Source organism: Corvus cornix, chromosome 2, assembly GCF_000738735.6.
Source record: "Corvus cornix cornix isolate S_Up_H32 chromosome 2, ASM73873v5, whole genome shotgun sequence".
Classification (NCBI taxonomy): Eukaryota; Metazoa; Chordata; class Aves; order Passeriformes; family Corvidae; genus Corvus; species Corvus cornix.
In genome coordinates this window covers 119,539,944-119,566,335 of record NC_046333.1, presented here as the reverse complement: position 1 = coordinate 119,566,335, position 26,392 = coordinate 119,539,944, and the positions used below count along the sequence as shown (strand labels likewise).

Here is a 26,392-nt window from a genome sequence, read left to right as displayed (position 1 = left end):
CAGTTTTTTCTGCCCCCAAAGGAAACTTGTTTAATCTAGATTAGTTCTTTGATTTTATTTACAGTTAGCAGCTGTTGCTGGACTTGGAAAGGTCCTTCAATATCTGGCTAGGGAGGGTGGGAATATCTTGTGTTAATATTATCATGAAAAACCTAACTTTCTGAAACAGCACTTCTCACCATTGTGCATAAAAGCCACACTCATTGGTACCCATGTTTGCATCTGTGGCTGAAGTCACAAATTTCAGTCTTAATGCTTAGAATCAGACATCAAAACATTTTTTTAACCTCAGTTTACATATACAAGCATCTTTATCTGAATGCATGCTCTTTTTCACTGTATTGTGTTGCACTGACAGATACCAACTCAGATGTATTTGAGTACCAGCTATTTATATTTGAGCATCCCTTGCATCTGTTTGAGATCAGTACTCTAGGGGATAAAGTTGAGTTTATTATGCTTTTCATTCCTGTAATAAGTTTCTTAGCTACAAAAATCATTATAGCAGAGAACAACCATTAGTAGTATTAACTTTGTCTTGTACACATGTGGAATTCATCTAATGAAAATACAGCATGTGAGTAAAAGCAGAGAAGGAAGAATGTAGGCAGATATGTATGAGCACATAAGAGCATTATGATGGAATAGATGACCAAAATACTTTGCTTTAGACAGTAGAGGAGAAGCCAGAGTATGTCTTAGTTAACTGCAATAGATGCCTCTCTTTTTGTAAGACATTTGACTCTGTTGTTACTTTTTTTTCCAAATATAAATACACTAGTTTGTCTTTTCTATTCTTATTCTAGACTCAGGTTGGGGAGTTCCTGGGAGACAATGATAAATTTAACAAAGAAGTCATGTATGCATATGTAGACCAACACGACTTTTCAGGAAAGGATTTTGTTTCAGCTCTGCGCATGTTTCTAGAAGGATTTCGTCTACCAGGAGAAGCTCAAAAAATTGATCGCTTAATGGAGAAATTTGCTGCTAGATACTTAGAATGTAACCAAGGGTGAGATATACTTCTTCAGAACTTTGGAAAGTTGAATAATTAGTAAAAAATCCTAATAAATTAAATTTGCTGTTCTTTCTCTCCTTTTTGCCTTCAGGCAAACTCTTTTTGCTAGTGCAGATACTGCATATGTTTTAGCTTACTCAATTATCATGTTGACAACAGATCTTCACAGTCCACAGGTATGTTGCTGGAATAAATATCTGTGTAATTCATAGGCATGTAACTTCCAGGCTTTGTGACAATGTGGTTGTAAAAGCTTGATGTCCAATTTAACACCAGTGTGTGTGTAAGAAGTAAGGAAGCGTAAGTTTGTGCATCTTTTAGTAACAGTATTATGTTTCATGGGTGTTGAGGTTTTGAAGTTTTTTTGGTAGGCCTTTCTGTAAGGTAGATTTCTGTAAGAGATCATTTGGTCTGTATGACAAGATAAAGCATTTTTTTTCCTTTTTTGTTTTTTAAATGTATGTCTAATTTGACGTACATTTGATCTGTGGATCCTACCAAATGCTTGAGTGTCCATGAATGTCCACATGGCTTTGTGGTATATTGTAGATCTGACAGTGTAGTCTTGGATATGTTGAATACTTCAAAATGTCTTCTGAATCAGCAGGTTTATCCTTGATGGTAACTTTTCATGTGCTGGGCAGTTTTATAGGGAGCATTATAACTGTGATGAGCTTGCCTCATTTGTTGATATTTACAGCTACTTTCTGCATTTCAGGTTAAGAATAAAATGACAAAAGAACAGTATATTAAAATGAATAGAGGTATCAATGACAGTAAAGATCTCCCTGAAGAATATTTGTCTGCTATCTATAATGAAATAGCTGGAAAGAAGATTTCAATGAAAGAAACAAAAGAATTAACAATACCCACAAAATCCAGTAAACAAAGTAAGTAGTTGCAGTGTTAGCTTTTTTCGAGGGTTGGCTCTTCAGTTTCATGAAGTTCTCCTTTGTAAAATAAGAGTTGAATGAAGCAAACACCACTCACTTAACTCACAGCGGGTCCTAGCTTCTAATTTCATATCCTTTTCTTCTTAACATAAATGCATGATGCTAACCTCACTGCATTAAATGCAACTGCTTTTTTTCACTTCCTTTTGCATTTGAATTCCTGGCAGTCGGTGCATTGACCATGAAGGGGGCAGGTTTTGCTGCTGAGGGCAACACAGGGAAATTGGATGTCTCTGTGAAGTTACAGTGTTGCCAATATGTACAGAGCAGAGCTCACACACTGGGTCTATCTTCTGTTTCTAAAGCAGCTGTTGTTATTTCCTGCAGTAACCAATCTGTCATCTTCAAAAATTCTGCAGTATTTGGTTCCTAGGGCCCTAATTTGTGCACTTTATTAATTATCTTTTCCTCTCTCAGATACCAGAAGAACTTCTTGTGTTTTGCACAGTGTGAAGATTGAGATGTTACTCATTCTAGCTTTTCTACAGAGAGCATTGAGAAACTTAACTTTCCCCCAACATATTTATATAGTTTAAGTCCTAAGGTTGGCCTTATGAATGGATTGCTTGCAGGAAATTTGCATCTGGAAAAAAGAGATACTCTTGTTTTCAGTATTCATTCACTTAGCATAATATTTTATTGTCATTTTTAAAATGATGATTATTACATACTACTTGGATTTCACTCTCTTGATGAGATGGAGGTTCTGTTACAGAAATGAAAAGATTTAACATAGTTCTTGCTCTGAAAAAGGATGTCTGCTGATGGATTGCTATGAAATATCTCTTCATTTTGAATTTGGCTTAGTGGGTGTGATACTTAACGGTGTCAGTATCTCTGTTGTTCAAATCTTAAAATTCTGTTGAGGTTTAAAAATAGTTTACATTTCATACACAAGTTTGCCTTAAGTTAAATTTTATCTATATTGTAAAAAAAATACAAGAAAGTTGGTGTGATAATTTCAGAAAGTAAAGATAAGACAAAAATGCATCTGAGTATTGTACTTAATGAAAAACCTAAAATTGTATTCCTAAAGACACCATTGCTAAAGATGCATAAATGAGAGAAAAAATGTGTTTGCAGGTGTTGCTAGTGAAAAGCAGAGAAGACTCCTCTATAACTTGGAAATGGAACAAATGGCTAAAACAGCTAAAGCTCTCATGGAGGCAGTGAGCCATGTTCAGGCCCCTTTTACTAGTGCAACACACCTGGAGCATGTGAGACCCATGTTTAAGGTGAGATACATGTTTAGATAATCATGTAGAATATCACCGGTTCTTAATACAAATGCTGACTGACAGGATTTATTGGAAATACTAAAGATTTGTATCTGCTATGTTTTGCTCATTTTGTGAGTTATTTAACTTGCTACAGGAAAGAGGATTTTGAGCCATCTAATCTAGTTTCATTTACCCTGGAATTTAAGAAGTTTCTGTGCTGATAGAAGAAGCATCTTGAGGCAATGGAGGTGTTACGATGAATGTGTTCAAGGGGAAAAAAGTATAAAAAGTAGTTAAAAACTTTTTATTTCAGATATAGAGGTGTAGTCAAAAAACAGATTAATAAACATGAGCAATCACTAATTTCAGGTCATTGTTTTGAGTCCCCCCTAATGTTTCTAATGGAGATTACATCATTGCATTTTGGGAGAGCAGTTATCAGGAAAAACTTTAATCTGATGTTGCCTGTTGCAAATGAATTCTGTAGAAAACCTAGGACTCTCATCCAGTGTAGGGGAGGAAGCTGGACCTGTATTAATCTTTTATTCTAAACATCTGTCTGCTATTTTGTAAGTGCAAAGTTGTGTGCATCCCAAATGCCTTTGCCGTAGTGGTGGATTCAGAGTCATAGATAGAGTATGTCCAGTAGTGTCCAATGCCTCAGTGTGCTCTTGGATGTTGTCTCTGACACAGCTAACTCACAGCAGTCATCTGCCAGTGAGATGAATTGTTATGCCCTTACCATGCTCTCATTTGTGCCCTTGTTCAAGTCATGGTCCTCACATGACCCCTGTGTGAACTGCTCCAGGGAAGTAAGGTCTCAGACTACTACCACTAAATAAACAAATGGTTCCCTGGAGGGATGTGCTGTGAGGTCAGGTGGAGCTCCAGGCCCAGGAATCACAGAAACATTTAGGTTGAAATAGATTCTTAAAAGCTTTGAGTCCCACTGTTAACCCAGTGCTGCCAAGTCCACCACTAAACCATGACCTGAAGTGCCACATCTACATGTCTGTTAAATACTTCAGGGTTGGTGCCTGCACTCCTTCCTTGAGCAGCTTGTTCCAGCTTTTGTCAACTGCATCTGTGAAGCAATTTTTCCTAATATTCAATCTAAACCTCTCCTGGTGCAACTTGAGGCGGCTTGCTCTCATCCTTTCCCTTGTTACTCGGGAGAAGAGACCAATCCCACCTCTTTCACCAGCTCTGTTGTCGTTCTCTGGACTCCCTCCAGCACCTCCATGTCTTCCTTGCAGTGAGGGGCCCAAAACTGAACACAGGTTTCAAAGTGCAGCCTCACCAGTGCTGAGTACAGAGGGAGGATCACTGCCCTGGTCCTGCAGGCCACACTATTTCTCATACAAGCCAGGATGCCATTGGCCTTCTTGGCCACCTCGGCACAATGAGGATCTGGCTGTAAGATTGCTGTCTGTGAGGCAAACTTACGAGTTCTCTGTCACCTTATTAAAAAAACTAGCATAGTATTCCATGTGTACAGAGGAACACTAAGGACAGACCTTGTTAAAAATTTACTTCTAGGCTGTTCAAGGTTGGACATAGCAGAGGTGTACGTACTTTCTTTCTGTTGACTTCCTTAAGACTGAAATAATTCACATGCAGGCATCTGTAAAATTCATAGTGTGATTTTCTTTAAGATACCAGCCCTAATACTTCCTACCCTTTAGGATCTGAAAAGTGTATTTCTAAAGTTCATTTTCACTGGAGCAAAATATGAAGCACTGGGGTAAATTAATACCCTAAACATCTTTCATGAAGGTGCTAAGAATTAGAAGTTGTTACTTGAAGTTACTTGAGGATGTTCATGAGCTAAAGTACTGAGGACAGTGTGATGTATTGAGCAGAGGACCCTCTCACCAAAAAAAAAAAAAAGAGAACTGTGGAATTTAAATAGTTAATTTCATATTTTTTATTTAGATGTAAATTTTCAGCAAAACTTCACAAATTTCTGTGAATCTCACCCATTGATTTCCACATTAAATTGATTATTATAACTGTATTTAGAGATACATTGGCTAAATCTTTAAAACAGAGCAGAAATTCACTTTATGTACCCATCTAAGCAGTTCAAAATTTATTGTCTGGTTTTGAGGCTTAATTTTCACCTTTAATAACAAAACAGTTTACAAATAACAGCTATATCTAGTTACAAAGCACAGTATACAGACCATTAGATAGTTCTTAAGAAATTATTTCAGTCTTGTGATTTTTTTTTTTTTTTTAGATTAGTTTTGGTTTCAATAGTAATGAAAATTAGGAAGGCGGTGGGAAGAAACATATATTTCTGAACATGAAATCATAGAATAGTTTGGGTTGGAAGTGACCTTTAAAGGTCATACAATAGGGAATTAAATCCTGAATCTATTAATTCATCTGATGCCTTTAATACTGTCCTGGAGTTACAGTTTGGTATGTGCAAGCATTAAATGCTTTTCAGAGGTAGTGCTTTTGGAATTGCTGGCTTAAATGAAACCAAAGCTCTGTGGTGCATCATTTTGTTATGAAAGTAAGTGTGAAATCTGTTGCTCCTTGCTGTGCCCACTGACTCTGTATTCATCTGGGGTGCCTTCAGGTAAAATTATTTCTAAAATCATTCTGGGTTCCTCTCCATAACCCCATGTAGTTATGGTAAGATCCTCTGCATTTTCTCACTGTTTTTTCTGCCTTTGGGAGAGGGAGCCTTGACCACAAGGAAAGTGTAGACTCTCTTGCAGTAATTTTTATTGCATCTGTTTCATCCTCAGTGCCACCTAAGGCAAGAGGAATGCGAAACATAACAGTGGCTTAGGTACAAAAAGATGGAGGGATAAGAGCAACAATATTAGTAGTAGAGAGATAAGGCAAGAGTCATATCCTGGGGTTTTTTGTTGTTGTCTTACCATAATTTTAGTGTAATTAATAAAGTTTGCCTTTTTTTCCCTACCTTCCTGTTTTTTGTTGTTTTTTTCTGGTGTTACCAGGACAAGCTAGTCTTATTTTAAGTATGTACTTTTCATCGTAAAGAAATCTGCTACATGGTGTGTTGGTTATTACAAAAACTGTTGACCCTGCTTTTCAGTGTGCAAAGATGAAAGTCATCCTGGTGCTAAAACTTTAACGGACATGTAATTAATGTAGCTTTAGGCTTTGGTGTTTACAGCTGTCTGAGGATGGCTGTGTGTTAGTTACTGAGGGAGAGGACAAGTGCTTTTGAAGAGAGCTCCACTCTCCATTACTTCTGTCCCATTCTGTGTCTCAGGTCTCTTCTAACCACGCTTTATACTATTCTATGTCTCATGTCTGTATATTTTATTTCCTTTTTGGTAAAAGACAACTTCAAGGTTAATGATGTAAGTTAAGGGTGGAATTTACACTTCAGCAAGATATTGAAACTGTAACATTCCCTTCAAGTACCAACAATTGCTGATTTAACACTTATATTGCATACATTCCAGTTGGCATGGACACCTTTTCTCGCTGCGTTCAGCGTGGGTCTACAGGACTGTGATGACACCGAAGTTGCCTCTCTTTGTTTGGAGGGTATACGTTGTGCAATCCGGATTGCTTGCATTTTCAACATACAGGTAAAAAATGTAAGATTGAGACAGTACTTTGATTTATGTACCAGCAAAAATGTTAGTGGGGTTCTAAGAGTCCTTGCTGCAGAAGCTGTGCACTTCAATACCTGGAGGCTGCCTGCTTCTGACATTGCAGTTTCATCTGATATTAGACTGGAAGTGTAAATGAGGTGACCTTTATAAAGTTTTTCCTGGTGTTTTGTGGTAAGTGCTTCCATGCCTCTGCACTGAAATGTTTGTTTCCCTAGAAATTGACTCCTTTTATGTCAAAGTATTTTATTTCTAGCTTTGTTACAAAGCCGTTTAGATGTGTTGTGTTGTTTTATAAAATTAGTGTCTCTGTCCTGTAAAATAGTATCTCTGTGAACTGTATTTGAAATATTGTTCTCAACTTCAGAGAGATTATACTAATCCAAGATGCCTATAAATGGATACCCTTGTTAAAAGGTTATGGCACTGGAAATGGCGTTCCTGATGTAATGAATGAATGGATCTTGCAGTAAGCGCAACGCCAAGAATGCCAGACTCTCAGGTTCCAGAGGGTAATGGTGATTAAACTTGGGCTTTTTTTGGCTTTGGTTTTGCTATTTTAAAACCATTGGTAGGGAAGGTACAATTATGTTATTGTAGATTATTAGTTAATAAATGGAGTACTGGTCTGCCATAAGTCCATTATAGGGATAGCTGAAGAGAGGGGCAGGCAAAATTCATGTGTTTGGCATTTTATTTCATGTGTACATTGAAAACACTTTAAAAAACAAACAAACGAAAAAAAGAAACCAAACAGAAACCAACCAAACAACCCAAACAAGAAAACACACACCAACCCCAAAACCAACTGTATAAGACTAAGTAGAAAATGTTGAACTATGATACAATAGTGAATGCTTTCCTTCCTTCCCCCTTGCACTTGTATTTGGCAAGTTAGATAACTTCCTATCACTAATGTGGAAAGGCACATCGGGACCTGTGATTCAGCTGCTTAAAAAAGCCCAGTTGAGATCATGTGAGGTTTCCTTCCTCTGTTTTTCCACCTAATATCTGCACCACCACCTGTCCCTGAGCTGAACAGACTTAAAAATTTGATTAACAAAGCCTTCCCTGGAGCCTGCAGATGTTCAGTGAAATTCACACTCTGGTTACTTTTGTTTCTAAGCTGCAGAGGTGGAACTGGTACAAATACCAGTTTCAGCAGCTGCAGAGTTTAGCTCTCAGTCCTGCAGTGGTCAGCCTTGCATGGGGAGGGCAAGGACGTGTTTGCTCTAAGATCCCTGTGACTCTGTTGTACCTGTCCATTGGCTTGGGACATGATTGAACTGGAGGTGTTCCCAAAATAAAAGGTTTTAAATTGCAGAAAATGGGAAGTGTTGCTTTTGAATTTTCATTATAAGCAATATTCCTTCTTGGTTTTCTATGGAAATTGTGTTTTGTTGGTGTAGTTAAAAACTATACTGTTTGTACTATTTGTTGGTGATTTCAGTATTACAGGATGATTCCAATTCACAAGATCTTGATTAGATGGGATATTATCTGATGTCAGACACCAGATAGCTCTGGTGGTTTGAAGGAGACTGGCACATTTGTACTTGAGCTGATTTAAGGATCTTTTTTGTTGGAATCAAGTTTTTCCTCATGTGCTTAACCAGTGATGGCAAGTTTTCAGTTTTCATCATGTAAAAGTATAGAAATTAAGATTGGTGCCTATTAAGAATTAACATTAGTTTACACACCTTGAGAGATAATGGAGGAACCTGGTTGCCTTTAAGAAAATTTCCGAAGTACACAATATAGTTTAAGTTATTCATATTCACCTCTAAAACCTCAATTATAGTTTCTGGTTTTAATTATTTATGCTTTTAATCTTACACTTGTCACACAGTCTGACTTTTGTCTTTAAGCATTTGAGACAAGATACGCATCAAAAGGATGTACTTAATCTGCTTGTATCATCAGATTTTACTTTCTAGGTGATGGACACATTGTCTACTTTGCTGGCTGAGAAAAAGGCGGGAGGGGGGACTACCTGTATGGATAAGTAGGACTGAAAACGTTTTGTTTTTACTGAAGATACACAGTTTGTAGGCTCCAAAGTTTCATTGCTTTGTACACTTTCTTTAAGACTTCCATTTTTCTGTGCTTCTACATCACTTTCTGTGCCTTTGCCAGCATACCCTGCAGTAGTGGTTGAGTTTGAATGTGGTCCGTGGCTCAGTGGCAATCTGTCCCTTCTTTCTGGGATTTTTTTTTAATATTTTCTATTTGGTTGTTTTCTGTGCTCAGTTATTTTTTTATTTTAAAATAGCCCTAAATATACAAACAGTTAAATATATTTCATATTTGCCATTTGTTTATCTGGTGTACAGCCATTTCACTCCGTGGCCTTCAGTTTATACATAACAGGAGAATAAAATGCACTTGTGGGCTCAACTGTAATCCCCTTTTTACCATTGTAATTGGTTCATGTGACATCTGAGGAGTTTCCTTTGTTGTTTCTAGATACCATACACATAAAAATTGGGTAACTGTAGAATTTTTTTGATGAGATCTGTCTAGATTATGGTCACTTGCTGTTTACCCATGACACTTGCTTCAGAAGCTTCTGAGGTGCTTCAAATGATGCAGATTAAATCAAATAAGTTTTGAGCAATTCCATGGAATTGTCATAACGTACCTTTCAGATACATTTTTTAGATTTTGTTGACAAAAAATGCTACAACTTGAGTGAGTCTGCTAAGGCAGAATTTTCAGAGTAGGTCTGAGTAGAGTACCAGAGTATTGAAAGCTTAGCTAAGTAGCAACATTTCTTCTGAAACAGCATCCTGATTTCCCCAAAAAGACCAAACCAGAAACCTAAACACAGCCTATGTGTTCTATGCTGTCAGATATAGCACTTCATGTTCCTGAATAGAAGGAACCTGATTTCACCCCACAGATATCTTCTTCCTGGTGAAGAACATGAGTATTTTCACTGTGCTTTGGAAATTCAGTTCTAGGAAGAGAAAGGTAAATGGTATCATTGATGAAATCACAGAGATTTTACTAAGAACAACAAATGGCAAAAACATTTATGAGACTTTTGTTTCTTTCCCTCCCATTTGTAGCTTGAAAGAGATGCCTATGTTCAAGCATTAGCAAGATTTACACTGCTTACAGTGAGTTCTGGTATTACTGAAATGAAGCAGAAGAATATTGACACCATTAAAACTCTCATCACAGTGGCTCATACAGATGGAAACTATTTAGGAAATTCCTGGCATGAGGTACAAGTCATTTGTACTTAAACTGTAAGAAAGCATGTTTACTAATTTTAAACACAGTAGTGTGCTTGTTTGTGCATAAATACAGTGGGGTTAGGTAAGTGCCGTGTCTATACTTTTGTTGCATACATTATGCAGCCAATTAAAGTAGCAGAACATGTCCAAGTGAGAAATAAAATTGTGAGAGATGAATCCAGTACTAATTAAATTAATACTCATTTTAGACAGAACAGATTGTCTGACCTCAAGTGTTTAGAATTCTTTTCTTCTAAAGATCTTAGCTTGTTTTTTACTATTTCAAGCTGCTTTTTGTTGATAAACAACTTCTTTATTCTCTGGAACAGATTCTGAAATGCATCAGTCAACTTGAACTGGCACAGTTAATAGGAACTGGAGTAAAACCTCGCTACATCTCAGGGACAGTGCGTGGCAGGGAAGGTTCTTTTACTGGAACAAAAGATCAGGCACCTGATGAATTTGTGGGGCTGGGACTGGGTAAGTAATGCAGATAAGAAGTATTTCATTTAACTGGTTTTGTTCAGAGATTTAAATTTGTTCTGTGTTTTGTGTGAGGTTCTGACAAAAGACCAAGAAATTAGTCCTTACAAAACTTAGGCTTTGAGTAGGCTGATTCCAATTTCTGGAATATTTAGTTTGCTCTGTTATTATTGCTAGGGTGGGAAGTGTAAGAAGATTATATATATTATTCATTTCTAGTAAAATACAGCTTTCCAACTAAGAATGGGTTGCAGATGGTATGACCTGATTTAATAATATTGCAACATTAGTGTGCCAAGTATTTTACCAAGCAAGCAAGTCAGTATGTGTAGGTTAAGCATCTGTTGTGGAGCTTTGTGAGAAATACACAGAATTCAAACCAAGTGGGAGATTAATTTAGCTTAAATTCTGAAATTCCATTTTTTTCCTATTTTGGTTACTTTGCTACTGAGTAAGTGCCTTTTCTAGGCTTGAGCACCAAGATATACTCCAAACCTGAGATGATGTCTCTTATCTTCCTAGAAAAGCCTAAGTCTTACCTTAAATTATCTTTAGAAGGTTGGGGCTTTTGTTTATTTGTCTGTTTTAAATGGGAACACAGTTAAAGATATTGAGGTACAGGGTATTAGAAAACACTGGAAGTGCCAAAGTGAATATATAAGTCTATTTGACTATGAGAGAGTTTCAGTTGTAGTGCGGTGCTCAGTATCTCCTGCTGTTTGAACTTCACCCACAGCCAGACAAAAGCTTTGTCCCCTCATTTTTTCACGTAATTTTTTTTTTTTGAGTAGTGATAATTTTTCTATTTTCCCTGATCTTAGCCCCCAAACTAGTCCTAATCATCCAGCTTTGTGTTCTCCTCAGACAGTTGTTCTTCTTCTATAGTCAGTCCTTTTTTTTCCTGTCTGCTCCCCTTTGGCCTGCCTCTGTGTACTCCCCTCACCTTGCCAAGCGTTGATGAAGGGAAAACTTAGGCCTGGAAGTCAATGAGTCTGCCAACACTCTCATGTACTGAGCTTCTTCCTGCCCTGCCAATATGCATCCTTCAGTTCAGTGTTCCCTGATGACCTGTGCAACTTGGCTACTTTCAAGTGCTGGCAGTTTCTCTACACTGCAGTGACTGGCCTTTAAAGGTTTTAAGGTCTAATAACTCAAGAATGTAAACTGTATTCAGGTGTCTCAAAATCATACTTGCTAGTAATTGGTATAGATCCAGCTTCTAAAGACCTTTTGCTGCTGTCAGTTACTTCTCTAGGGAAAATAGTTTATGCCCAAATACATAAAATGTTTCTCTCTGAATTGAATTTCTGGAATGCTTATTACAGTGCACATATGGAAATTTCACCATTTTCTTATTTTTTTTTAAATAATGTTGCTTCAATCTTATAGGAAAATGCTTAACTTGGTTTTCATGCACTAAAGGGCTGTTAGAACATTTTCTCAACTGTTCTAGTTATTTCACTTCTTTCCATAAATCCTTTTTTGCAGAAAGTTTAATTTTCTATGATTACTCGAAGGTATGCATTGGAACTATGGGTTTCAAGCAAGCTTTCTATAAACCTGGATTCCTGTGAAGAACACATAGTGCGTATGTCCATATATACAGACACACATTTTACAGGAAAATAGTTGTTTAGAGTGAAGTTGCAGTCTGGTGACACAGAAAATCCATCTTTCAGACCTGCTTGCAAAATCAGATGTGGATAAGCAGCAGCACTCACTCTTCTTGCTGAAGTTAATGTGGTTTTGAAATAACAAAGTTGGCAAAACCAAACCCAAAAGCTCCTTTGCTCATTTACTGCCTCAGCAAGGTTCAGGTGTGGTTCTTCAGGCATCTGCATTCAAATGTCTTCATCTCTTGTATTATCTTACTGTTGTGGCCCTTTTTTTTGTTGTACTTGGAAATTCAAAACATCACAAGCATGTGGGTTGTAAAAGTAAATGCACAAGCATCTGTTCTATTGCTTCTTTGGTAGGAATGTTGCCTTACTTGGAGCTGTAATTGTGAAATTCACATTTCTTCTACTTCAGTTTCTGTTCACAAAGTTGGAAGACAAAAGCCTCTGCTATGAGTAGGTCACAGCTGAAGTGTACTTCCTAGGTAACCAGAAATCCTCTTTGGACACTGGGAATCTGAGGAATCCCTTTTTCATAAAGCAGAGTTACATAGCTGACTCCTGTGTTTCATTCTAAAAGATTTCACAACTGTTAGAGTGTAAGTCTGCTGTCTGTTTAGGTTTTCAGGCATTGAATTACAAGTCCTGCGATAATAAGGAATTCTTATGTAAGCTGGTAGAGTTGGTTAAGGTTCTGACTCCTTGGAAATAGCCCTTCAAATTCTCTTCACACTCTGCTGCTCATTTGATAAATTTCTTCGCTGACTCGTTACCAAGATTCAAGCTAATTGACACTGGCAGCTTGTGTGTTTACAAGAGAAGTCTTGATCAAACCCAGTGGTGTTATAAGTTGCTGAAATATTAGTATGAGGTTACATATGTATGTACAGAAAAATCGTTCTATAAATGCCTTAGAAAAGTACTTCAGATAGGTCAGGTTATATAGATTTGACAGATAGTCATCTCCAGCCACCTCCAAATGTGGAAGGAGCACATCAAGACTTTGAGGCAGGCTGAAACACGAGGAGTTTTTCTCTCAGCAAACCTCTGAGAACAGAACTGCTTGCCTTCTTTCAGTCTCCTGTTCTTCTCTGTATTTCTGAAAAAAGAAAAGCCCTGAATAAAGGGTATGTGGAATTACCCAGAGTGGTTGCAAGAATCCTGCTCTTTTTTTTTCATGGTGGTACAAGGGGAGTTTGGAGATTGCTAAAAATTTCAGAATTTTTCTCGCTGCCTAAGTTAGCAGTTTCTTCATATGAGCTTTCCCAGATGTGGGTTACAGTTTCCAGCCTCTAAAATAAATAATTGCTATTTTTATTTGTAGATATTTCTCACTATTTTGGGTGATAATTTTGCTGTAATTGAGATGTAGCTTTAAGATGGAGTTTTGGTGGAAGCTCTTCTTTGTGAATGATAAACAAAATCTTTTGGGATGGATTTACTCGCTTGATGCTAATTAAGCGTGAAAAATTCTCCTCTAAGCTGTATTCTCAATCATATGTTATATATTTTAAGTAGCAAGTTTACCAAAGATTCATTGAAAGATGGAGCAAAAAAGGTGATTCTTCTGGGTTTTATTTATAATCCAGATAATTAGGATTACACCAACATGCAGCTGTTCACTGAGGTGGCCAGCTCATGCAAGGGAAATAAATAATGTGCTTCTCTTATTTGTGAATTAAAAATATATTTAATTATACTGGTAGTGGCACAACTTTTATTCTTCTTTCTCCCCAATCCAGTCTGTATTCTCTCTTACCCATTTTTCAATTTTTTTTTGCTGTAGTTGGTGGAAATGTGGATTGGAAGCAGATAGCAAGTATTCAGGAATCCATTGGTGAAACTAGCTCCCAAAGCGTTGTTGTTGCTGTAGACAGGTACTGTATTAAATCTGTTGTTGCCACCTGAAGTTTTTTAAGCAGTATTTGAATATCCTGTGCTAAGAAAAGGATCTTACTAATTTATTAATTTATTAGGAAGAAATACATAAAAACTAACCTAGAGAAGTGCTTTTCAGTTTGGGGGTGTTTTTAGGATCATAGATATTTTTGCAGGAAGGAGCAGAGCAAAGATTAGGCAAGAAGCTTTTTTACTGATAAAATTACTACAGAAGACTTGCAGAATGAAGTCTGCTGTAGTGTCTGTTGAATCTTGATTTGCTGTGTATAGTAACAGATAGCAAATCTCATTTTGCCTTAGTACTGATTTTTGTCAGACCCTTTTTCTCCTAAATGTTATTACTGCCTCCCTGCTTTCCTCTACGTTATGTAGATGTTCTCTGAAATGACCAAAGTTATTATTCCAGTCTTCCTTTCTATGAATCACATTTATTTTAACTGGATTTGGCTAGGCAGAATACATATTATGAACATTCCCTGTTTATATCATAGAGTAGAAGTGTTCATGGATCTTACTTGCTCAGCATGTAAGAAATCAGAACATACAATTTTTTTTATGGTTGTCAAAATTGATGAAGAGGTATCATTTCGAAGGCTTACAAACATTGTTGTGGTTGAAGTACAGGCAGCAAGATCAATGTCGGTTCAATGAAAAGTTGTCTTGCAGTAAAATCACATCAAGTGCACTAGAAGCTTGATGCCAAACACATAATAGGTGTTTAGGTTTGCAGTGTCCCTGCAAACATGGGAAGTGTTTCAAATATCTGCTTGTCATGACAAATGGAAATTAGGCACTCTGGAGATGTTTGACTTCTGTATTTGGATCAGGGATAATAAAAACTGACAGTATTATCAGTATGTCTTTGCAATTACTAATTGTTTTTTAATAACTAAAGGTAATTAGAGGCTATCTATATATTGTTAAGAAAAATAAGACAAGGAAGTTTGAATACATTTAATAGATGCTTTTCTTAAGAAATTTTAACAATGTCTTTAACTGCACTTTACAGAATATTTACAGGATCTACAAGGTTGGATGGAAATGCTATTGGTAGGTTTTATCTCTTCCCTACCCCTCCCCACCCCTGTAAACTAAATCTTGGAAAAACACTGCATTAAAATCTGTGGTCATTTAACAGTGGATTTCGTTCGCTGGCTTTGTGCTGTGTCTATGGATGAGCTGCTGTCTGCTACCCACCCTCGAATGTTTAGTCTGCAGAAGATAGTAGAGATTTCTTATTACAACATGGGCCGGATAAGGTTACAGTGGTCTAGGATCTGGGAAGTTATTGGTGATCATTTTAATAAGGTATGTTCATGATTATAGTGCATACTCCTTCAGTTACTGGTACACATTAATTTTATTTTGAGATTTATTGGAAAAGCATGTGCTTATCTGAGTCATAGTGGTTTTTATGTCCTTTTCTGTAAGCTTGAACCAACAAAAACTGTAAAGCTGGAAAGACCTGTGAGGAGGCAGAGGTACACAGTATAATAAATGTAAAAACAGAAGTATACATTAAGTTATTTATCATAACCTGAGTCTAGAACTGGCTGCTGTTAGTTTTGTGTTATAATTTTGGGGGGTGTTTCATGACACTTGGATTAAGAGGTTGTCTTCAAGTCTAAATTGACTGTTTATCAAATGAATGTTTGACATACATTTTTAATACAGCTGTTGAAGTCTTTTTTGGACAGCTTGCTTATTTTTAGGGGGTTTTAAATGCCAGGTTATTTAACATAGAAGATAGCTGGAAGTAGTTAGGAATTACTGAATTGCATAAACAGTGTGGTTTCTGGAACTGACTGCTGTTTAATTTCATTAATTTTCCAGTACTGCTTAGTTCTCTGTTATCAACTGTAAAGGCAGCTTGTGCTGAATCCATAAGAATTCTGATGCAAGCTTACTCTGCATTTCTGTTCTACATTCTCAGGTTGGCTGCAATCCCAATGAAGATGTAGCTATTTTTGCAGTAGACTCATTAAGGCAATTGTCAATGAAGTTCTTGGAAAAAGGTGAACTTGCTAATTTCCGATTCCAGAAGGACTTCCTAAGACCATTTGAACATATCATGAAGAGGAACAGGTAATCACATAGAATTAACTGAACTGCCTGGGATCACAAGCATCAACTTTTGCAATTAATGTTTCAAATAGCCTTTGTAAAATCAGTCGTTAGAGAATTGTACTATTCTAATTGATTATGTAATTTAATTTTAAAAATTACTGTTTGTTATCCTAATTTAGGTCTCCTACTATTCGAGACATGGTTGTACGGTGTATTGCACAGATGGTGAATTCCCAGGCTGCTAACATTCGTTCTGGCTGGAAAAACATTTTTTCAGTGTTCCATCTGGCAGCTTCAGATCAGGATGAAAGTATAGTGGAACTGGCATTCCAGACTACAGGACACATTGTCAGTGAGTATGGACGATATTCAGACGTCATGCAAGTGTGTCACTTCAAGAGCCCAAGAAGCTTTGTTTGTGTGTGGACTCCACAGCCTGCATAGTAGAGCCCGCTGCATGTCTTGGAACCAATGATTTACACTTTCCAATCATTCTTCTGAGAAAATACTTACAGAAGTCTTTCAATAAGATTAGAGTTAACTGGCTTTCTTCATGCCTTTTGGCAAAACTTATCTCTTTGTAGCATTCTGTAGTAAAACAAGTCAGGCCTTAAGTAATTCTATTTAATGTGTACATTTTTGTTTAAGTGAAGTATTCCGGGGTTTCCCCTAGGAAAAATAAAAATTTAGCCATTTTACTAATACGTTGTTTGCCTATCTTTTTCTGTGTTTCTGAACTGTGCTTGTGTAAGGCCTGTTTAGGAGAAAGTGCTGAGCTAGGGGGCACTATGATAATTTTTTTTTCTCTCTCTCTCTCTATTCTAATCTAGATCCTAGGTTTTAAGGGATTTCTTTATTCTGTCTGAACCTCTGCAAGTTTATAAAACTATTTCAGCATCGATGAAGGACTTTTTTTTTCTTCAAAAGTAGCTATTTAAAAACAAGGCAACATGTTGCTGAGGAGGAGGTCCATCAGTAGATGTAATTCCATGCTTCATGCATCCCTCTTAAGCTCTGGTGACACAGACTAGTGTTAAACAGTAAGCCTATTGCTCTAGTCTTGCTTAACTGTTACATTTACCTGCTTTAGTCTAGATGCTACTCTAATTTACTTTAAACACTCACTGTCAAAATGAAATGCCCTCTGGGTGCTTTTTTTTTTGTATTCCTTTTTTTTTTCTTTAGTTTTTATTACTACTCAGACATTTGACAGCACCGGTCAATGAACCAGCTTCTCATGACTTCTGTTACAGACAGTTCATATTAGAATTAATAGATTTTAAAGCATGACACTTTTTTTTCTCCTTTTCACACTTTTCTCTCAGCAATCGTGTTTGAAAAACACTTCCCAGCAACCATAGATTCTTTCCAGGATGCAGTCAAGTGCTTGTCTGAATTTGCCTGCAATGCAGCATTTCCAGATACCAGTATGGAAGCGATCCGCCTCATTCGCCACTGTGCAAAATACGTGTCTGACAGACCTCAGGTATAGTCTGTGTTAAGTGCTTTTATTAAAAAAAAAAAAATTATGCTAAACTTATTGTCTTCCCTTCAAGTTTCATGGATTAATGAGAAATGTACTTTATTCGGAAACAATAGGAGTATAAAATGCCACAGGCTTTGAAAGTATCAGCGATTTTTTTTTTCTCCTTTTATTCCCCTTTGCCAATTCCTATCCACCCCGTTCAGCTGGTGACTAGTATTCCTGAGAGCTGCTGGAAATCAGCATATCTCAGGATCTGCTCTCTACCGAGAAATGTGAAGAAATGGATAATGGCGTAGCCAAAAATGCTTGATATCCTCAAAATGTTATGGTTAGATCCTCACTTTCAGAGCTGTCTCTATAAAAATGAGAGCAAGAGACTCACACTGAACTGCAAGCAAAAACTGGTGCTTGAATGTATAAGCTTGTTTGTTTTTTTTAAGTTTATTCTTCATAATATACTAAGCGTTACTTTGAAAAACACTTTCTCAGTGTTACAGTTTTGACTGCCAACTCATCTGAGGTATCAGGGATGATACTGTTGCAGGAGAGATCATTGTTTACAGTCCAAACTGTGTTTTATTTTGAAGATCTAACTTCTATGACTGTGTAACTCTGTGTTTCCTTCTAAAGGCATTCAAGGAATACACAAGTGATGATATGAATGTAGCTCCTGAAGACAGAGTGTGGGTACGAGGATGGTTCCCAATTCTCTTTGAGTTGTCCTGTATCATCAATAGATGCAAATTAGATGTAAGAACCAGGTAACAATCAGTATTTGTAATTCAAATTTTAAAAGACTTACTTTACACTTCTTAATTATAGAAATACCTCTTGATAAATGTAATCACTGTAAAATGACTTAAATATGTAATTTGGGTGATACCACTGTGGAAACAACAAACACCTTTTAAATAGACACTGGAATACAAAAATGAAGTCTGTGTTCTGTACATTTGAAATTTTTGTTTTCTGTTACAATAAATAACAAAGTTATGTAGCTGTTATTGCATTCTGTGTCTAGCCCACCCTGCTTACCCTGAGGATTTTAAAACTTACCCTGGGGTTTTATAGCATGATTCATTAAGTGGTTGAGGATTGCAGAAATGGTTAAAAAAGCAAAGGTGTACTCTAATCTCTTGTAAAACTTGCTTAATTTCCTGGAATGTGATTTTCCCTTGTAAAGTGTATTCAGTTGCAGTTCTGATGTGAAATATGAGGGGTAGTGTACAAATAACTTCACATTTACATGTTGGCATTCAGGCTGTGCATCTGGACTCCCTTTATAGCTGGTGAGGGTTAGTAGTTGTTTCTAAACCTTCATATTTTTTAACTGGAAATATTTGTTTATTAATTTTTGTGGCCCTTGGTAAAGAAGTTGGTTTATTATTTTAATTTTAAATTACCCCACTTCTCAAAAATATTTTTTGGCTATTGCCTGTGTCTATAAAGTGCTTTTTTTACAAGCTGATTTTCTACTTATTTTTTGTGTACTCATGTGCACGTATAATGTTCTCGATGGTATTTGAGTTAGTTATTGCTGCTGTAGTTGTACTTACTTGGTCTCGTTCATGTCTTTCTGTAACTATTGGTAAAAGTTGTTCTCTCTTCTTTTCAGGGGCTTAACAGTAATGTTTGAAATAATGAAGACATATGGCCATACTTATGAAAAACACTGGTGGCAGGATTTGTTTCGGATTGTCTTCAGGATATTTGACAACATGAAACTGCCAGAACAGCAGACTGAGGTGAAAAAAAGTGGAGGAAGATAATTTACATGAGAAATAGATTTACAGTAGAAAACCTGTAATATAGGTTTGTCAAGTAATGTAGGGTAAACCTCAAATTTTGGACAGTAGACCTGTGCTTCTAGTATCCTTGTTTTGTTTTAATGGCATTCTGTTGGCAGGTGTTATCCCTTTTTTAATTTTTTAAAACCATGTATGTAAAAGGCCTACTAGTTTACACTAGGAACAACAGAAGAATAGCATAAAATGCAATGTATCTAGGGTTTATAAGAAGAACTGTAGCTTTTACATGTGATGTTTGGAATCTGAGATACACAACATGCTCACCTGAGTGATGTTATGATCTGGTTTAAACCCAGAAAAGCAAAGCAAGCTAAGTCTCTGTGCATAAACCGGAAAGAACTTAGAAGGTTCAAAAATATTCCCAGAAATGAGATTAAAACCAAACGAGATTAAATGTTTTGATACATAAAAAAATTGATGTATTTTATTTAATAGGAGAGAGGCAAAGAGAAGAGAAAAGAAAGAAAGAAATAGAAAAAGAAGTGTGCATGGGAATTGGGAGAGGTGACAGGGCTTAGGTGGAACCATATCACCCATCCGAGGGTCCCAATGACGTCTCGTTGCTCCCCTCCATCTGCTCTGCTGGTGGTGAGGGTCCCCCATCGCCGCCGTGGCCATGCTGCCACACGGTGCCACACGCCAGAGGGTGCAGAATCCCGTGGATTAATGCACACTTTGGGCCAGGTGGGAACGCCCACGTGTCTCCCCTTGCAGGGGCCAGCTTGACACTGTCCCCTGCAACACTGAGGGTCTGTTGCATCACCTCTGGTGCTCTGGGGCAGGGTCTGGGCACCCCTTTGAGAGGGGGCCCCTGTGATGGGCCATGTCACCCCCTTCTGCTGTGGATAAGCTTCTCCCCCCCCCGGTGAGGAGCCCTCAGCTGGGCTCCTCTGCACAGTGGAGGATGGGCAGTCTCTGCGCCTCTGACCACAGGCTTTTCCAGGACACCCAAAGCCTCTCCTCCCCCCACCCTTTGGTGCAGGGGGTCTGTGTGAGCCTGGCAGCTGATAGCCCTGGGGCTGTGGTCTCCCCCTTGGAGGCGTTAAGCGTGTGCTTTGTGAATGTCCCCAGGCCTGGGCTGTTATTTTATCTTACCTTCATCAGTGAGCAGTTTAAGGCCTCAGACAGGGCCCCATCCAGGGTGTGGTAGTCTTCTCTGCAGCTTTTGTAATACAGTTTTAAAAGTCCTTCAAGAAAATGTTTAAGTCATAAACTATAATATTTCACTCTCTGAAAAGTGAGGCTTGTAATCAGCAGTGAAATCACAATTAGAAGAAATAAGTTCTGTTAGTTCAAAATTTTTTGATGACAAGGCCAAAAAAAACCCCTCAGCCGAACAGAAACCAAAAAACCCCATAACCAGCCCACAAACAAACAAACAAAAGCCACCCAAAACAGCACTGTGCTGTTTTGACCAGCAGTCTGGGTTTTGATTTGCCAAATCAGAACTGGGTACTGTTCTGACAAACAACTGAACAGAAATGGGCTTTAAAATGTAAATAATGTGTAAATTATTATTATTAGAAGTTAGATTAAAACTGTCAGTTGTTTGGGAGGCTTTGTCTGGCTATTTGTAATAGGACATGTCTTACTCTGTAAATTTTTATTCCCTGGAAAACACTTAAAAGAAACACAGCTTTAGCTTGGTGTTAAATTGTTGAGCTAGGATTAGACACTTAGACAGTCGTTTGTTTGTCTGTTCCTGTAGTTCTTTTTAAACCTGCTAGCTAGCAAAGCAGAAGTTGAGGCTCCAAATTTTGAAGTTTTGAGATACAGAAATGAATTCCGTTTCACTGTAAAGCAAATTGAATAAATACAAACGTTTATCTATATCTGTATACTGAAGTTTCACCTTAAGGTTGTAACTCTTCTCTTTTTTTTGACTTCTAGAAAGCTGAATGGATGACAACTACTTGTAACCATGCACTTTATGCAATATGTGATGTATTTACACAGTATTTAGAAGTACTTAGTGATGTTCTTTTGGATGATATATTTGCACAGCTCTACTGGTGTGTGCAGCAAGGTAGGAGCTGTACAAATTATGTTAAAACAATGTTAACATTTTGCTCTGTTGTATGTGAATAAACAAATACACTGTTTGTCTTTTACAGACAATGAACAACTGGCACGATCTGGTACAAACTGTTTGGAGAATGTTGTCATCCTTAATGGTGAAAAGTTTACCCTAGAAATCTGGGACAAAACTTGCAATTGCATGCTGGATATTTTCAAAACTACAATCCCTCATGCGTAAGACAACTGTTAATACTTACACTTGTAAAATAGTTTAACTAGATGATGTACCCATTTCAAACTCTTGGATGTCTCATAGGTGGGGTGAACAAAAAGCAGTTACCTGTGGACTAAAGAGAAACAGACTTACTTGAAATGTAATGATAAATTAGGTGTAGGTATTCTTTTGTATTGTAAATGATAAAGTCTTAAAAACTGAAATACTGTATAGGAGATAGGAAAAAAAAACCCCAACAACCCTCAGAATGTAACATGATTCAGTTTTAAGGTTTTGGATTTTTGGAGAAGTACTGTCTGATTTTTTTGGTTATTTTCTTTTTTGTAATAGAAGATGCAGGCATTGCTATTTGTAATTACTTGTGAAGCTTTTTCCACAAAATACTAAAATACTGCAACGGTCCTACATACTCAAGTCTCTGTGGTTGATGATTAATTTCCATCATATGTTTATATGAATCTTAATATTTTTGTGAAAATGATCTTCGATACTTGGTAACTCTTTCCCTTCATATAATAACTCGGTGTGAGGTTTCTTGGAGTAAGGCCATACCATTCTAAGTGCTATGTTTTATACATCCTAGAGCAGAGTAGTGAGAAATCATGGCATTATACCAAAGGTGAGGGATTTTTGCCCTGCACTACCAGCAAACACTGAGATGAAACACTACTTGTTTTCAAATCTGATAGTCTTCATGGTGAACTGCTGTATTATTACTTGTCCTATGTCTATCATCCAGTTCATATTGTTTGCTTCTGGGACTTTCTTTGGGCCTGAAGAAAACTAAAGCAAAAGGAACCTTCTTCATTTTAGTCTTTTCTTTAATTTTAGAGTTGTGTATCAGATAGCACTGTAAGAGAGCTTCATTCATTCATTAAAAGATAAAATCTGTCACTACCTCACCTATTTTTTTATATAACTATGTATAAATTAATAAAACGAAGGTGAAAGATTTGGGAGCTAGCAAGATACTTCTGCATTTTGGTAACTGCCACAAATAAAATTGAAACATGAATCTCTGGATGTAAATGTCCCGCTGAATTAATCCTAACTTACTAATGGCCTGTACTTGGAAAGATTTTGAAGTTAATGTTCACTACAAGAACATTTGCCTTGGTTTCAGCATATGATCAAAACTTAGGTTTCTGAGTATTCTTACAGTTGAATATTAGAAATCTTTCTAGAGCACCATTTTGGATATCTTAATATTTAGACATACTCGAAATATTCCTTTTGCCTTTAGTTACATCTAATTAGAAATACGTGCATTATTCGCTTTGATGTTGAGGCACTTCTGTTTCTCAAATGGGTTATTTTTCCTAGGAGAGTATCTGACTTCTTCCTTAATCTTTCTCTTTCTCTTTCTTTCTCTTTTAATCTTTCTAGACTCTCTTTTGAGAACTTCATTATATTATTCCTTCTTAAATTTCTGGGAGGTTCCCAGCTTTTGCAGTCTTATTTTGATTTTATATTAGGGTACTCATCTTTTTTTCTTCTCTTTCTGAGTCCTGATACTTCTTTTTTCCTCTCTTTTTATGGGATCTGGTTCTTTTTCTGAGACTTCTGGTTTGGCTGACATTTCACATATTTATTTCTTAGTCCCTCTACTAGCCTTATTTTTGCAATGGAACTTTTCCTACCCTCCCATCCTTAGTTTCTTCTTACTTTCTTTTTTGACAATGCAGTTTTAATACTCGGCTTGTTGTGGAGGCTGTCTCAGTGCTTAGAGAAGGCAAATAATCTTTTTACCTTTGTTTTTCCATGCCGGGAAGTAACACAATAGTTAATGTTGAAATGAAGACAGACAAATGACACAGTGGTATATATGAAAACTTTATGGGCAAGTGCTTTATTGCCAGTTGTCTTCAAGTAGTCAGAGGATACAAATCTCTGGAGTGTAAAGTATCTTCTGGCAGAAGTTCTTATTAGGCTGATCAGGTAGGGTTACATATGTTCTTTTTTTGCATTCATGTAAAACATCTTCCAGCTGTTGTGAAACTAACTTCTGTAATTTAAGAGCTGCAGCATTGGCTGCAGGAGTTCTTAATTGCAGTATCAGCCTCTCCTGGTTCTTCGCAAGTTACTTTTTTGTAAAGAGAGATGATCATATTTCCTTGTTTGGAAAATGTACTATAACATTTACTCAGCTACCAATTTCTGCAAGGACCACTTGCTAGAAAGCCACAAATCAGGCTGCTGCCAAGCATCTACAGATCACTGAGGTGTTGATAGCTGAAGATACTAATGCAGAATGACACAGAGTGGCTGAAGTTGGAAAGGGCTCTGGCAATTTTGTGGTCCAGCCCCTGTGCTTAGGCATGGCCACCCAAAGCAGTTTTCCCAGGATCATGTCCTGACTTTTGAATATCTCCAAGGAGGGAAGCTCTGCAGCCTTTCTGGGCAACCTCTGCCTGTGCTTGATCACCCTCACAGTGAAAAAGTGTTTCTTAATGGTCATATGGAACCTCCTGTGTTTCTTTGTGCCATTGCCTCTGGTCCTGGCATTGTGAATCACTGGAAAAAAGCCTGGCTCTGTTCTCTTTGCACCCACATTTCAGATATTTATAGCATGTTGATGAGATGTGCTGAGCCTTTTCTTCTCCAGGCTGGACAATCCCCATTGTCTCAGACTCTTCTCATAGGAGAGATGCTCTAGTTGCTTCGTCACCTTTGTGGCTTTCGCTGAGCTTTCTCCAGTAGGTCCATGTCTCTCATACTGGACCGCCCAGGACTGGCCACTGTGCTGAGCAGAGGGGCAGGATCCCCTTCCCACCTGCTGGCAGCTCTCCTCACACAGCCCACGGTAACGTTTGCTTTTTCTGCAGCAAGGGCACCCTGCTCACTCCTGTCCAGCCTGTTGTCTACCAGGATCCCCAGGGCCTTCTCTGGGGGCCAAGCTGCTTCCCAGCTAGACAGCCCCCAGTACATCCTGGGGTGTGGGCTTGTTCCTCCCCAGGTGAGGCACTTTGTTCTTCCCCTCACTGAACTGCACAAGGTTCCCATCAGCCCATTTCTCCAGCCTGTGGAGGTCCCTCTGGATAGCAGCATGACCCCCTGGTGTATCAGCCACTCCTCCTACTTTTGTCATCCAACTTTCTGAGAGTCTGCTCTGCCCCATCACCCAGATCATTAAGATACAGGACAGAATGGGACCCAGTATTGACCCGTGGGGTGTACCACTAGATACAGGCCTCCAACTAGATTCTGTGCACCTAATCACCATTCTCTTGGCTTGACTCTTCAGTCAGTTTTCAGTCCATCTTACTGTTTGCTTGTCTAGCCCCTTGTTTGTTAGTTTAATAGTTTCTTCAATTTTTCTTTTAGTTTAATTTCTATTCTAATTTTTGTTAGTTTAAATTTTCTGAAGCTTCCTGAGAGCAAATCTTGGCTTTCTGGTGCTCAGAAGTACAGTGTGAATGCCCTCTAGTCCTCCAAAATTTCAAGAGTTAGAATTGGTTCCTTGCACAAATTATGATGGTCTGGCCTCTACTGGTTCATAATGGCTCATAATTCTAATACCTCAATTTGTGTCCTTGCAGCTTTCAAGAATCAATTCAGTTCTCTGTTCTGCTTTATTTGTCGTATTACATGCCTCAAGACTTTATCTTTTCTTATCTCCAATGTGTTTTTTTAGTTATCCAGTATTTAGTTTTCTGGAGATCAGTGGTGTATTCATTTACGATGCTTAGCTTGTTGGGGAAAGCTCTCCCTTAGGATATGCAGACATAAATGTCCAATATGTGTTACCTCACACAGACTGAGACTAAAGAGTTTGAGATCATGACAATGACAAGTAACTTCAATCTTACTTTGTAGCAGTAGACTGGATAGAACAAGAAGTGATGGGACAATTTACGTTATTTAAGCCAGTTTCCCTCAATTCTTGGCAGGCACAGACAGTTTCAGTAAGTTACAATTAGTGTAGAAATTTTTTAGTGCTAAGGTAAAGATCCTCAAGACAGCAGTGCCCTGTAGGAAATCAGCAGGGAAGAGGTCAGAAGTATTGCCAGCAACTTGATACCTCATAACAGCAATGAATCCTGAGTGGAAGTGGTGAATCTTAAGCAGAAATAGAAACATAATGCTGGAACATACCCCAGAGAGAGAATGCAAAACATCTCCAAATGCTCATGTGATTTGTTCTGGAGTAGATTCATTCCTTATTCTAGATGAGGCAGTGTGGGAGAAGAGGCCCACCAATGGCACTAAAGCACTGCCTTAAAACAAATCCAGTATTTCTGAGAAAAATTAATCCACCTCTGCACAGTCCACTTGTCCATCCAAGGTAGTTGGCAGAAATGTTGAAGTTCAAAAAACACAGTACTTACATGTTTAAATATGTGTGAAAGAATAAAATGTACTTAGAATTGAAGTTAATGCAAAAAATCCACACCATGTTGAAGGGGACTCTTTAGAGTGCTGGTTCTGATTTATATTTCAAACTTAGTAAATTTGGGATTGGTTTTGTGTTTTCAAGGCTGCTGACTTGGCGACCAGTTGGTGGGGAGTTTTGCTCTGGCTCTCCCTCTGATGCAAAAGAAAAACTGGTAAGCTGCTGAAATAAAAAAATAATTTAAGATTGCAAGAGCTCAGTCCAAATGTGTTGTGATGTAGAATAGGTGAAAAGTATACTTGGTTTAAATACATTTTTCAGTTTTGATTTACGTGATTTTTTTTTTCCAGCTCAAGTGCTATTTAATGTTTAAAAATGGCAAGGAATTAACTGATACAGAAGTACGTA

At 37.6% G+C, this 26,392-nt stretch overlaps 1 protein-coding gene across 2 annotated transcripts in view; it reads left to right on the top strand.

The window, feature by feature from the left end:
• ARFGEF1 (ADP ribosylation factor guanine nucleotide exchange factor 1) overlaps positions 1–26,392 on the top strand; it is an 87,136-nt gene that overhangs the window by 52,802 nt on the left and 7,942 nt on the right. For both annotated transcript variants that reach the window (XM_039550110.1, XM_019289242.3), the window contains exons 16-33: positions 807–1,012; positions 1,110–1,194; positions 1,737–1,908; positions 3,055–3,206; positions 6,644–6,772; positions 9,868–10,026; positions 10,368–10,518; positions 13,924–14,014; positions 15,046–15,086; positions 15,175–15,344; positions 15,970–16,121; positions 16,283–16,455; positions 17,429–17,589; positions 18,220–18,350; positions 19,205–19,334; positions 21,288–21,423; positions 21,512–21,650; positions 26,129–26,198. In XM_039550110.1, coding sequence (XP_039406044.1) covers positions 807–1,012; positions 1,110–1,194; positions 1,737–1,908; positions 3,055–3,206; positions 6,644–6,772; positions 9,868–10,026; positions 10,368–10,518; positions 13,924–14,014; positions 15,046–15,086; positions 15,175–15,344; positions 15,970–16,121; positions 16,283–16,455; positions 17,429–17,589; positions 18,220–18,350; positions 19,205–19,334; positions 21,288–21,423; positions 21,512–21,650; positions 26,129–26,198 — 2,448 coding nt within the window. The remainder of the gene's footprint in view (positions 1–806; positions 1,013–1,109; positions 1,195–1,736; positions 1,909–3,054; positions 3,207–6,643; positions 6,773–9,867; positions 10,027–10,367; positions 10,519–13,923; positions 14,015–15,045; positions 15,087–15,174; positions 15,345–15,969; positions 16,122–16,282; positions 16,456–17,428; positions 17,590–18,219; positions 18,351–19,204; positions 19,335–21,287; positions 21,424–21,511; positions 21,651–26,128; positions 26,199–26,392) is intronic.